The sequence below is a fragment of the Falco cherrug genome, chromosome 6 (genome assembly GCF_023634085.1).
Source record: "Falco cherrug isolate bFalChe1 chromosome 6, bFalChe1.pri, whole genome shotgun sequence".
Lineage (NCBI taxonomy): Eukaryota > Metazoa > Chordata > Aves > Falconiformes > Falconidae > Falco > Falco cherrug.
In genome coordinates this window covers 37,816,116-37,829,166 of record NC_073702.1, presented here as the reverse complement: position 1 = coordinate 37,829,166, position 13,051 = coordinate 37,816,116, and the positions used below count along the sequence as shown (strand labels likewise).

Below are 13,051 nucleotides of genomic sequence, written 5' to 3'. Positions count from 1 at the left end.
CAGACTTAACATAGTATAGAAGGTGGAAGTAAAGAAAAAGATGTTGTACTGACCAGCTGAAATAGTTGCATTTCTTTAAATGAAAAGGCAAAACCCAAAGCCTTCCTCTCAGTTTCAATTTTGCATCTAGACTTCCTGCCTTTTGTTTTGTTAGTTTCTTTGTTTCAGTCATGTAAATCATGACATTTGATTTTCACCCTTTTTTTGTTGCAACTGATTGACAACTTCAAAGATTCCTCCCCTTCTGTCTATAAACTGTACCTGCCATTTCATGATTGCAATAAATATATAACACAAGCAAAAAAAAAAAAGGATGCCCATGACTTTGGTGCAAGGGAGAGCTAGTGTCTTCACCTCTATGTTATCTTTGTCTAAATGAGCCTACATGTTTAAGGAAAAATTTCTAATATTCTATGGTACTTGCTATGGGATCGTACCGTATTCACAAGAGTGACCCAAGGCAAGCAGGTTTGTAAATATACAGGCTTTTCCAGTCTTCTTTAGCCTGTGTTTGTTCCTCCTGATTGATGAAAACAAGTCCCACTAAAGGCCCTTGTGGGCTTCATTAATGATGCCAGTGGTTGATTGTTTTGGCCCAGAATGCTTTATAACAATAGACAAATTTAATCAGCAACAGCTCCGGTTGCAACAGCTTCACAGCCTCCTGGGAGCATCATGGATTAAGCTTCCTTTTGCGTTATTTTCAAGCCATCAAACAACCTTTAATCTTCCCAAATTAAGAAGGAAACAAAGCATACAATGTATAATATGTAGAAAAAATAACAGAACTGTCTTCACATAAGTGATAATAAAAATGTTTCCTTATTAGGTGACTGAATGCCAACATTGCTGTTTCCTGTGATGCTTGCTATCTGAAAAAGTGAAATATTTAGAATCTGGTTTACTTGAACAGTTCAGCCAAGAAAATTCCTTTAGATTTTCTCTTTTGGTCATAGGAAGCTTCGAATCAAATGATGCCTGAGGTAGACGTGCATGTGTGTGTGGGGAGACAGGATGGGAGCAGGTCTGAAAGGGTTGAAAATATTGGTGGAAAGCAAGCTAAGCAAACACTGTGAAAACTAACGCTTTCTGAAACCCGTTCTTTACTCTCACATACAATGAAGTTTTGGGAAGTATTTATGCAAGGCTTATTCCATTGATACAGGTCATTTGTGTGGTATGTTAAACTTTTAAAACTAATAATCTTCTGAGCACTTAAAGTAACCATGGGTTGTAAAGGATTAAGGGTCGTTAGTCACACTTTAAAACACTAATTTTACTGGTTCAAAAAGTTTTTGACTTTGCTACTGTGCATCATCTAAGAAGCTTTTGAAATTGTTCTGGATATGCTATGGACTGACTTTTCTGTTGGTGATCCCTGCTGTGTACACTGGAATGGTTCCAGTTTACAGGAGTAGAAATTGTGGCCTGGAATGTTCAATAGGATAGGGGCTTTCCATTCTTCAAAAGCATAGGGATGTTTCACTATCACACTATATTTGGCATTATCTACACCTCAGAGAACAATTTCTTTTTGAAAACAGAGATGAAAGTGGGGTGGAATTAGCATTTTTATTTTCAATTCAGATTACCCTTGTTTTTCTCCAAAGTTTGAAGGTAAAGCCAAGCCAAAGATTTGGCTTTGCTGTTGAAACCAAAGCACAAGCTGAGCTGTTTAACCATGGCCATATGAGAAAAGGGGGGAAAAAAAAAAGCTACATAAAACTATATTAAAAAGTTGTTGGAGCTGAATATTCTTATTGGCTTTTACTCTTTGGCTCATTCTCTCTACTGCACACAAAACTTGGCCGAAAGCAGTAAACAGTCTCCTATCTGACTCCTGTACCTCTCCTGTTATGAATAGTGACTTCCTACCTTCTGTATAAATAGTGTATTTTGGATATAATGTGCTGGGGTGGGGGAACCTGTACAGCATTTCATCTAAGATGAGCCTTTGGATTTGTGCAGGGTTAGAGCAGTGCAGTTACTTTTTGACCAGGTTTCATGTTCATGTTATTTGTCAGATCTCATACAAGAGTCAATGCATTCTGGGAGCAGTGTGGCTCAACAGATGATAGCACTTTACAGAATTTGCTTCCTGCCCTGTTAAAAGACTTTTGTTGCACAATACAATGTAATTAGAGACATGAGCAATAATATGCACCCTCATTTTCCACCTGCTTCTTGCCTTCTCTTTCACAAGATGAAGTGCAAGCCAGTATAAAAGTAGCCGGTTTTTAATTCATCTGTCATTAATTAGCTTTTAAGGGTGCAATTATAACTCACAGCCTTAATAACATTTTTAAATGTTGGGATTTTTAAAATCAAGTAGGTTTGAAGGGTACACATCTGAGATCTCTGGAGGTGCTTAGCCGCAGAAGAGGCAGTGGGAATGATGGTAACATGAAATTTTGCATTATGCCTGTCAAAGTAACATTCCCTGAAACACTGAGGAAAAAAAGGAGAATTTCTGTTTCAACAGCCTGTTTAATCTCTGTATTCCTGCTCAGTGTCAGAGGGCCAAATCCTTACTGTTATGCAATGCCATCCAGTCTGCTATGAACTAGACAGAGGTGCACTTTATATTGACCATTTTGTAAGACACTCTGAGACACATAAGGGAGAACTACCTAAATGCAAAGTAACGTTCTCTTATTTTTGTAATAAACCTGCATATTTTTTCACTGTGCACCTTAGATCACATTCCTGTAAAAAAGCCACAAGTCCTCCTGGCTTCTGGTGGCTTCTGCGACAGTAGTCATGGTTGTGTCTGTAAGGTGATTGGAAATTAGTTGATACTCAGAAAATAAAGCGTAGGTGGAGTGCAGCCATCTCAGGCAGGAGTTAAGCAATAAGGCTGGAAAACACTGCATGGTGCCAACAGCATTAGCAGTGTGGACCATTGGCAGGAATATGGCCCAAACTGCAGCCAGAGATGCCACTGTACACCTCTGAAATTAAAATTACTTGGTTCCTAAGGTCAAGTATCCAAAGTCATATCCAGGCACTGATGTAAGTATCTCGGTTTCCCAAGTGGTGAACAGAAACAACTGTTTCACGGAGGGGAAGTGCTGGGTTGATAAACATTCCTGTAAGCTGGCTGGTTTATTTTAATGCCAAAGTATGAATCTAGGCATCCCAGTTTGCACATTTTGTTTTGTAATATTTAGTAGAGCTATTCAAACACTTACCCTCAGCCCACCTGGCAAAGACTTTAATTTTCACAGCTCTGTGGAAAAAGTGAACCAGCTTTATTTTCACTTCAAATATTTCTTTAAAAATGAGAGATTTTTCCACTGGCAGAAGACTAACATTTGCTGGTCAATATACTCATAGAGCAAGAATGGCAGCTTTGCACAATTTTGTTTAATGAACGAGCCTTTAGACTGCTATAGCAAACTGGCCAGCTAGCCACAGTTTTGGAAAAGTCGGTGATTTTAATTTGCTTTAATTTTGGGTGGTGGCTTGTTTGTTTGGTTGGTTGGTTTTGCAGTTTGAATGCTGTGGTGCTGCTCTGCTTTGGGTAGGGTGAGGCAATACCTAGCAATAATGGGAATCGATATTTCCTCTTACGTAGGAAAACCAATATTCATCCCATTTAACAAGTAACTGCTTTCAGATGTATCTTTGCAGGATGGGGCAGTCTTTTGCACAGTATCCTCTCTCATTTTTGGGGAGCCAAGTTAACAAAGTCAAGCAAGAGCACCTGGAGATAACAATCCATCCTTGTAATTGAGTGAATGTCCTCAAGCCACTGAGAAAAAGGGATGGGGGACCTGATCTCAGATGACCAGAAGATTTTTCACTCTCCTTTTGAAGTCTTATGCCATGTGATTGACCAACTGGCTTAAAAAGATTTTTGATTTGTGTTAAGGTTGCATTCAAAGATCCATTGTAGAGGGTAAGGTGTAAACAGTCCTTGGATCAAGTTTGGCTAATACAACCCACTTTGCAAAGGTTTACTATCACTTTCACCACTGCCATTAAAGATTTCACAAAAATATGCTATGCTGGGTTCACTGCTCTCTCACATTTCATAGCTGGTATAATAGATGTTTGACTCAGGATGTTCAGAATATACATTTTGGCTCTAATGCAAAATGCATCTTTGAAACAACTCAGATTTATAACCTAATGTAATAATGTTATAGTCTAATGCTTCTCTGTTATTTATCTACAGCAAAAGTAAATGCTAATACTTAAACATTTACAGACAGATTCTGTCATGCTTGTAAATGAAGACGAGCTTCTCTGTGAGTTGTCCTCAAGTCAGTGGACAGATGTCAAACTACTGTTTCTTTCAATCTGAATAAGAATAGCAAAATATAGAATTACATTTTCTTTAAAAACAGGTAGCTAGTTTGACCCCCTATGTGTACAATGGCAGTGTGAGAACTTAGTGAAGGAGAGAAAGGATTGTAAGCAAATAACTGAGTAGTTTAAATCAGTTAGAATTCTGTGAGATTACAAATGTGAATACTTACATAATATTTCTCATCTCTTTAACCAAGAAATTGGGCTAAAAAGTAAACAAACAAACAAAATGCTAAAATAGCAGACTTCTGTGGTAAAACAGTTCTTTTCATTTTACATGTTGTGGTTACAGTCTTTCTCACAGTACTCCTAGAATTTCAAATTCTAAGAAAAATAAAGAATTGCAGAGGTATGTGCAAAACCTTCTGTAAACCAGAAACTCTTTTAAAAATTCCAGTAGACAAGTGGGCTTGGATTTTGGTTAATGAGCAAATCATCCTATTTTCACCTGAGGTCTTTGTCTTATGGGCCCAAAAACTTTTGCCTACTGGTAGAACCAGAATATGTGTATTGCAGAAATCTTGATTTGACATAGTGCTACTTGGCTACTCAAACCCAGGGTAAAAGTTGAGAAAATCCTGGTGTAGACAGGTAGATTAGATTGCCTGTGATCATATTATTTTCAGGTAAAGCTAAATGGGAATTGGTGATCTCTGTGTTTTGGATTTTTGTTTAGATGGGCTCAGTGCATTTCCAGATGATCCTTCAGTGTATTGCAGTGCCTTTGCATATGAAACCACACAGATAAATGAGACCATCTGTCTGTGATTTATCCTGCTTTGTTCAGTAGAGTAAAGTACATAAATTAGTCTTTAGGGCTATGTTGAAGCCATGAGCTTTGTGTTTAGCCACAATCATCTACCCAGGCTCCAAAAGTGCAAAATAGTGATCAGCTTTAGATTTGAGAGCACTCTGCAAATGCACACAAGGGGCCTGAAATATTTGGTTCTCACGGGTTTTCACAAACAAGAAAAAATACGGGTAGGAATGTTGCCAGCTTTCTCCAGGCCTTGAGAACCGTGATGCTGGTGCGTATCTGAACCTAATGTAAATCAAAACATGTGGTGCCAGATGAGTATTGATACTGTAATTTAGTCTTAGGTTTTGGTTTCCATCTAGATGTTGGGGCTAAGGTTGAGTGTTTATTAAAGTTACCTATTCCTTACAATCAGTACTTGGTCCATGAGCAAACATTAGGCTTAACTGGAAACATACACGTGGATATATTTAGCTGAGGCCTGAGGTGTTGTCCATTGAATTTAGTGGGTATTTTTCTGTGGATTTCTATTAGGGAAGATTGGGCCACATAAATACTCTTCATTTGATTGAAGTTAATGAATAATCTTTGTAAGAATCTAGTAGAATGAGTAAATGAATTCCTGCATTTGTTTGTAGCATTGGGCTGCACTTGATTTCTGTTAGTCAAGTTTATTTGAAACTGTCAAGTGAGGGCAGGCAGGCAAATTCTTGTAATAACAGGTCTTAAGAGAGATTGGTGTGAGGTGTCCATGCCCTGGCCATGAGGGATGAGGAGATAACTTTGGGTACATAAAGAGTATGAAGCTGGAATCTTAAACCACATTTGCCACCTCATCTGCCTCTTCAGAGAAGGACTCTGTCATGCTAGAGAAGGTCTAAATGAAAAGCTGGAAACCCTGACAGAATGTGTAGCTATGGAGTTACACCTCACCTTCATTAGAATGAAATAATTTAGCAGTTTTTTGTCATTTATATTAGCTGTCTTTATAGCAAGAGCGGACATGATGGATTCTGGGTGATGAAATTGGTCAAACAGAAGTAAAGAACTTACAAGTTCACCTTGAAGGTGCATGTTTGCTGGATTTAGGAATAACAGGACTGCTGCTGGAATGGATCATTTTACTATCCACTCAACCTAAATCCCTCTGCAGGGAGAGCATAGCTTGAACAGAAATCATCCCGCTTCCCACTGCCTTGCTAAAGCAAACATTTTGGTCATATGTGGAAATACAATTTGGTGTAGTGTAAGTGGAAATCCATTCAATGAAATTTGAATACTATAAAAACTATTTGAAAATATAAAAACACATTGTAATCAGTTTCCTGAGGGCCTATTAACTTCACAGGTTCAAGAAGGGTTCATCCTAACCAAATGGATCAAATTCTTATCCCCGTGAGATGTGAATTTGTTGAAGGGTTGCACAGGTGACTATTTAGGGTGGCCATTTATCCATCCTATTTATTACAGTTGTGAAATGAGCTAGCACAAAACTTGTTTAAATCAGTATTTGAGGTGTTCTAAAGGTGTGCCTAAATTAGGCTTAGTTAACTAGGAGAGACATGATTTGCATAATATTTTGATTAGCAGAAATTTTCGTACAATTTGAGTCTCTGTGTACTGAAATTTGGACATAAACACACTCTGTCTGTATATCCTCATAGAAACATGGGAGAACTGCAATATTAACTGACTGTAATGTTACACTGCAGTCCTCCAGAGCATGTGTATCACTTTTCAGAGTATTTTTGTTCACAGGTTTCTTACTACCTGCTTTCTGTAGAGGACATTGAGCTTCAAGCCCTAATAAAAGATCCCTTTACCCTGGAAACCAGGCTATCTTAATTGTCCTTTCATGGCCCATTATGATAATAAGAAAAGGGGGAGAGAAGGAATCAACTGAAAACAGAATTTCTTGGAATGGATTCTGTTTGTCATATACACATTGTGGGGTTAAGGAAATTGGAAGGAAATGTTTGTATAGTGGCAGGAAATGTTAAAGTAGCATTCAGACGCCTCTGTAATTTTCTGCAGATTTGGCAACTTGTTTCTGCAGAACACACTGAAATTTAGATATAAATACAGCGATTTACATTTAAGCAAAAAAAAAAATATCAAGATTAATTGTAATCATGAAAATCCATATGTTGGGAGAAGCTGTGATAAGACACTGCACAATAACTGCCAGAATTTCTGAAACAAAGGGCTAAACCATCTCCTGTTACAAGACTAACAAGATTATTATCGTAACTTACATAACATGGTACTTGATGTTTTAGATGTGCTACAGACAAATATACAGTTACAGAGTTTGTTCAGGATGACTTTTCCAGAAAAGCCACCTCTTTTCTCCTCTAGGACATTCCCTAGTAACCATTAATTAACAGTTTAAGTAACCCATCGGAGATGAATAAATGGAGTCTTTCATAAATAAGGATTTACAGTGTTATACCCTGCTACTATTGAGGTATTTTTTTCTTCATGTAAATTGATTCATTGAAATCCAGACTGTTTTCTTACGGATAATTGGAAACAAGAATTAACTGAAGACTTTATACAGAACGTGAAACTTATCCACAGAGTTTGTTATTAGCTAGAGTGTCTTTCTTGTTGGCACAAGATGCAGCATTTCAGCTGGTGGGTTGTAATGGACTATGAAGGCCCCTTGAACGAGAACAGGAAAAGTATATTTTTAACTAATATTTAAAATAAAAAGAGAAGAAATGGAATAGAAATATGACATAGGAAGAGCAACATACAATAGATTTAAAGCAGATTTTTAACCTCATTCTTAGTGGTGTGCAAGAGTTTTACTTCATCATGCAAGAATTCCTTTTTCTGAGTAAGTAAATAGTCATTAAGTGGTACAAGGGCTCTTGGTGTAAAACAGGGCAAAAAGGTTTATTTTCTGACATGATTGAGATTTGTGTGTTGAATCACTAATGCTTATGAACATGGAATAAAATATAGTTTTGGGTAGAATCTACAGAAAGTTTATCAACCTGAACTTAAGGATCCCAACTGAGCTATAGTGGGGCTGGCTAACATGGTAGACTACATGGAAAGGATTTTTCAGACATGTCTATTTCATCAAATTAAGATGCTTGGAAAAACATCCGTTTTTTCCAGTAAAATAAAAACAAAGGAACTAAGTGAAATAACAACAGTGTAAGCATATTACCTGAAAAGAAGCAGCTGGAGTATCCATGCTTTTCTCTTCCCAGAAGGAATGTTATTGTAGTAACACATTCCATAGAAAGTTTGATGCATTTTAATGTTTGAGGTATTTATCCTACGTTCATTGTGGCATAGATCTTTTTCCATACTATTCACTTTATGAACTTCTGGCATCCATCTGTTGTGGTTCCAGATCAGAGATTGTTTGGACAAACTCAGACATTTTCTAAGTTAATGACATTTGTCACTAGTTCTGGCAAAGAAATGTTTGTTGACCATGACTCTTCTGACATTACAAAGGCAATTATTTACAGTGGTTTGGTAGCTCTGGGGTAAGAGCTCTCGGTCATCAAAGGGCTACAATTGTATCTTTCCAGTACTCCTGATGTAAATAACAGAAAAAAAAAAAATAGTTTGAAAGGGAATGAATGGTTCCATCAGAGAGAATTACACAGAGGACTAACATACTGGTTCTGGGAAAAGCAGACAGGATCATAGGTAAGCACCTGAGAGTGATTTTCCTTTACTTCATGTAGAAACAGTGTTGTAGTGGGGAAAACAAACATGGAAGTAGCAATGGTAGCACAAACAGTCATGCCAAAATCATACAAGAGCATTGGATTCTGCAGAAATTGCTCTTTTGGGCAGTCAGTAAGCAGATTGCCTGCTAGCTGCCCTGAAGCTCATTAGCCATTGTGTAAGGGAGGCAAATAAACTATTCTGCATTTTGGTGAATAAAATGAATGAACAGGTTCAGCAGATTTGTAATAAGGCTTAGTTATTTGGCACATAGAGAGCTGACAGATGTAGTGTCCATCACACTAATCTATATTTTTTCCAATTTATCAAAAATAATCTACATTTTATCTGACAACTAGCTTAAGACTGATGATAAATTCTTCTTGTTACAATTTCCCATCTGTAGGGGAAGAGTAAGAAATTAGAGGTTCCAAGAAGGGGAAAGTCCTTCCTGAAAATACTATAGTTTCTTTTATTTTTTTTTTTTTGTCTTTAATGCCTGTGCTGATGCTGTTCTTCAAAGGCAGACTTTTCATCACTAGAATCCTCCTAGTTTCAGGACTTTTACCTTAGTGTTTGGTATGAATCCTGCTTTTTTTGTGTGTCTATTTTCATAGACTTGTGCCATAAGAACATTCCCTTTTATCTTTAAACTTTCCTTTGATTACTGTCACTGGCTGTCCTGTTTCCAATCTCACTTGCAATGTTAAGTGCTACCGGTCTTCTGATTGTCCTTCCTAAAGCCTTAAGTCACATTCGCAACCCTCCTTTGAAATCTCTCCCATAATACTGCTTTTCTGTACCTTTGAGACTTAAAACCAGACATAAGGGAGAAAAAGGACCAGAACAAACCTGACCTCATGCAAAAGAGACAAGTTTCTACCTTGAGCAGCAGCTTGCAGAAAACCTTGCCTTAGTAAGTCTATCAGGAGAGTAAAGACCATTTATCTAGGTCTGTAACACCAGCTCCTAGTACACCACAACACAGGTGACTGCACTGGTCTATAACTCCAGTGGTTTTGAGTCAGCAGTGCAGTCCCTCGCTGGATATTTCAATCAGTGGAAACCAGAGCCTCCCTGAAATCAGGTGGTGTAGTTTAGGCTCACAGCTGAAACACTTCATATCTGCTTCTGCACTGGGAATTCTCCATCACACCCTCTCTGTTACATTTTGTCTGTCTGGATGACTAGACTATGTAGTCTCTATACGCCACTGTATTTTCTAAACAAAGCTGAGAGCATGAAAATATATCACTCCTCAGGGCCTGCGAGAGATAATACCTGCACATCTGCCAGATTGTGTTGCTAGTTACAAGGATGTAAAACAAGAGGCCACAGTAGCTAATGGAATGGTCCCAAGGTTTATCAGTATGAAAGAGAAAAGAATTCAGTGGAGTTTAAAGAGGAGTAATAGTTTCCTCCCTCTCACTGCAGCTGCTTCACCCCATTTGCTCCCTTTTGCTTGATTATACAAAACATAAAAAGTGAACAACTAAGCTAAGTGATGTGTTTTCCAGGGTTGTCGTACCTTGTAACTTGATAATCATCATAATTCATATTCACTGAGGGAAAGATTTATTTTCACTACTCTAAGAGGACGCTGGTGACGAATTTCTAATTTGTGAAACCATAGCTATTTCTGTGAAGGTTTTGACATGCAAATAATTGGCTTTTTCCCCCTTTTAAAGGAGCCTTTCTGTCCTCACTACACTGATTCTCTTAAATACAGTTTATTATCTAAACATTGTTACTTTGAGAGCTATTCAATCTCTGATTATGTCTGTGGGCAGACCAAGACAAAAACATGCAAAATCAAACAATTTATCTAGCTCTCCTGCTCAAATACTGTATGAAACAAAAGAGGGGAAAAAAAAATTAACCAAAGAATGGACAAAACACTTCATCTGTGCCTTGCAATCAAGTTAGAAAGAAGTATGCTTTTTTAAAAAACCTTTTGCATGGATTGGAACAAATACACAGTTTTGGAAACCAGGCCATTGTGTAGATGGAATTGTGTGCCATGTAAAATATGAAGGTCTTTAACTTCCTCTCACCTTTTCTCCTGCGATAGAAGTCTTACTGATTTTGGTCATCTGCAAGAAGCTGGCAAGGAGCAGTAACATTCTGGACAAAACTAGTGACTTTCTGTCTGTTTTTGCCTACAATTTGCAAAGTATTTTCTGAACCCTGTGGATAAGAGTAAATGAGATTAGAATGAAGCTGAAACTCATTACAGATATGCTAGAAAACCCAGTCAGGGTTCAACTTATTTTTCTATGGGTTGAACTGTGAAAAATCAAGAAGTAAATCCTGCTAGAGATTCAGAGAATAAGTGTGTGTCACTGGTTTTTAAATTACTTGAAAGAAGAGGAAATATTGCCCACTTTTTTTTTTTTGATAACATTAAAATTACTTTTCTTTGACTAAAGAGAATCTTTTATTGATTGAAATTCTACTAACTTGAATTTTTCCTGACAGTAATTTATGTATGTGTAGTGTGCTTAACGTTCTTGTTTTTCAAGTATTTAATTTTTGTTCACTGGGTTAGTTTGGGAATTATACAGAAGCTCTTTTATTAACCATCTAAATTTCACATGATAGGAGAATGACTTTCAAGTTCCTGGAGAAATAATGGCTTGAGTAAATTGTCTGTCTTATTTATTGTCTCTGCAGTGCCACATATACCAGTTTATTAGTGATCAAAAATCCTCAGCAGAGGTGGTTTATTTTTTACTGATAGTTGTAAACTGACTGGTACTTTCAGGCCCTGGGTTTTCTTCTCTTTGCTTCTCGTTCATAGTTTCACATAAAGACTAGGAATATGTAGACATGTAAGCTTTTCTCATATCCAGAAGAGATCTGGGACATATTGTTAATGCAGAGGTAAAGAAAAAGTATTTTTTTCTTGTGGATCTTTGGTCTCCAGAGCAAATGATACATCACCAATACCAGAATACCCAGAAAAGAAGGTGGAAGAATTTTCACTGTATTAAGAGATTGTTCCAAAACTGGAAAGAAAGAGCAGACTATAAACATCTAAATGAATATCTAGATTAATAATTCATATAAGAAATCCTAAGATGGATTTTTATTGTTCCCTCTGAAAAGGATCAGTAGTTTAGGGACTGTGGAGCGGGTGAGGAATTTTTTAAAGGCAGCAGAGAAAGTATTTGGTTATTCATAGATTATATCTAGTATAGGAAAAGGTGTGTCAAGTTATTATTAGGACTGTATTATGAAGCAGCTCCATGAAAAGGAAACTAAAGTTCCTAACAGTATACCGCATAAACCAGTGTGGCTGGTAATTGAGTTGTAACGAGCCTCTTCAAATACAGTCCTTATATACAATCAAAGAAAGATATAAAAACTCTTTGATTAATCTGGCAGGCACTTTCCGTATAGCTTCTTCAGCATTTTTTCTTTTCCTTCCAAAAGCATCATCATGTGATCAAGAACTTCAGTCAGCCCTGGAGGAAGCTAAACAGCCCCAGAAAGACAATGTGTTCATTCCAGAGTGTGCTCAGGGTGGCCTCTACAAACCAGTGCAGTGCCATCCTTCCACGGGCTACTGCTGGTGTGTTCTGGTGGATACGGGACGTCCCATCCCTGGTACATCAACCAGGTAAGGGAATACACATCCAGTACTCAAAAGTGGTAGTGAGAAGTTACCTTATTGTGCATGTACTAGCATGTAGGTTTCTGTTGCTGGTGGAATTACATCATATTCTACTATGAAGTGAAATATTTCTAAGAAACACTAAAAGTTAAGGCCAGATGGCTACAGACTATTTCACTGCAATGTCACAATCAGTTTGCTTCCCTAGTCCTCTTTTTTTACTTCTATTTTGTGCTGGGAAGCCAAGGCTTGGAGCAGATCATGAATAAGGCCAGAGGAAACCTCACACTCCTTACCCTGAATATAGAACCAAGTAAGATGGTGTATGGCAGAAACCACGTCCAACCTCAGAAATGTTCAGTTATTTTTCCAGCAACCTCCTCAACTATTTCATATGACTGGCTTTGATGGAATGACTGCTTGGGAACCCATAGAGCGGAAATATCATTTTAGTGTGTTATAAATAGAAGCTTGGAGTTCAGTCGTCTGTGCTGATCCGGATACATGGTAAAGTGCTGTGAGCCACCTAAGGCAGATGCAGGCAAGGCAAGTATCAGGTTCCAAAGGATGTTATTTAGGCTGGTTATTAAGGTTTTGGCCCTTGCAGGAATGATATAGAAGCTCATGTAAAGCTGGCAGGCAGTATGGGTATCTTGATGCAATCATAA

The 13,051-nt window shown here is 37.7% G+C and overlaps 1 protein-coding gene across 8 annotated transcripts in view; it reads left to right on the top strand.

Moving 5' to 3' along the window:
• The window catches only part of SMOC2 (SPARC related modular calcium binding 2), a 149,717-nt gene that overhangs the window by 89,804 nt on the left and 46,862 nt on the right, over window positions 1-13,051 (top strand). For all 8 annotated transcript variants that reach the window (XM_055714315.1, XM_055714314.1, XM_055714313.1 and 5 more), the window contains exon 8: window positions 12,203-12,389. In XM_055714315.1, coding sequence (XP_055570290.1) covers window positions 12,203-12,389 — 187 coding nt within the window. The remainder of the gene's footprint in view (window positions 1-12,202; window positions 12,390-13,051) is intronic.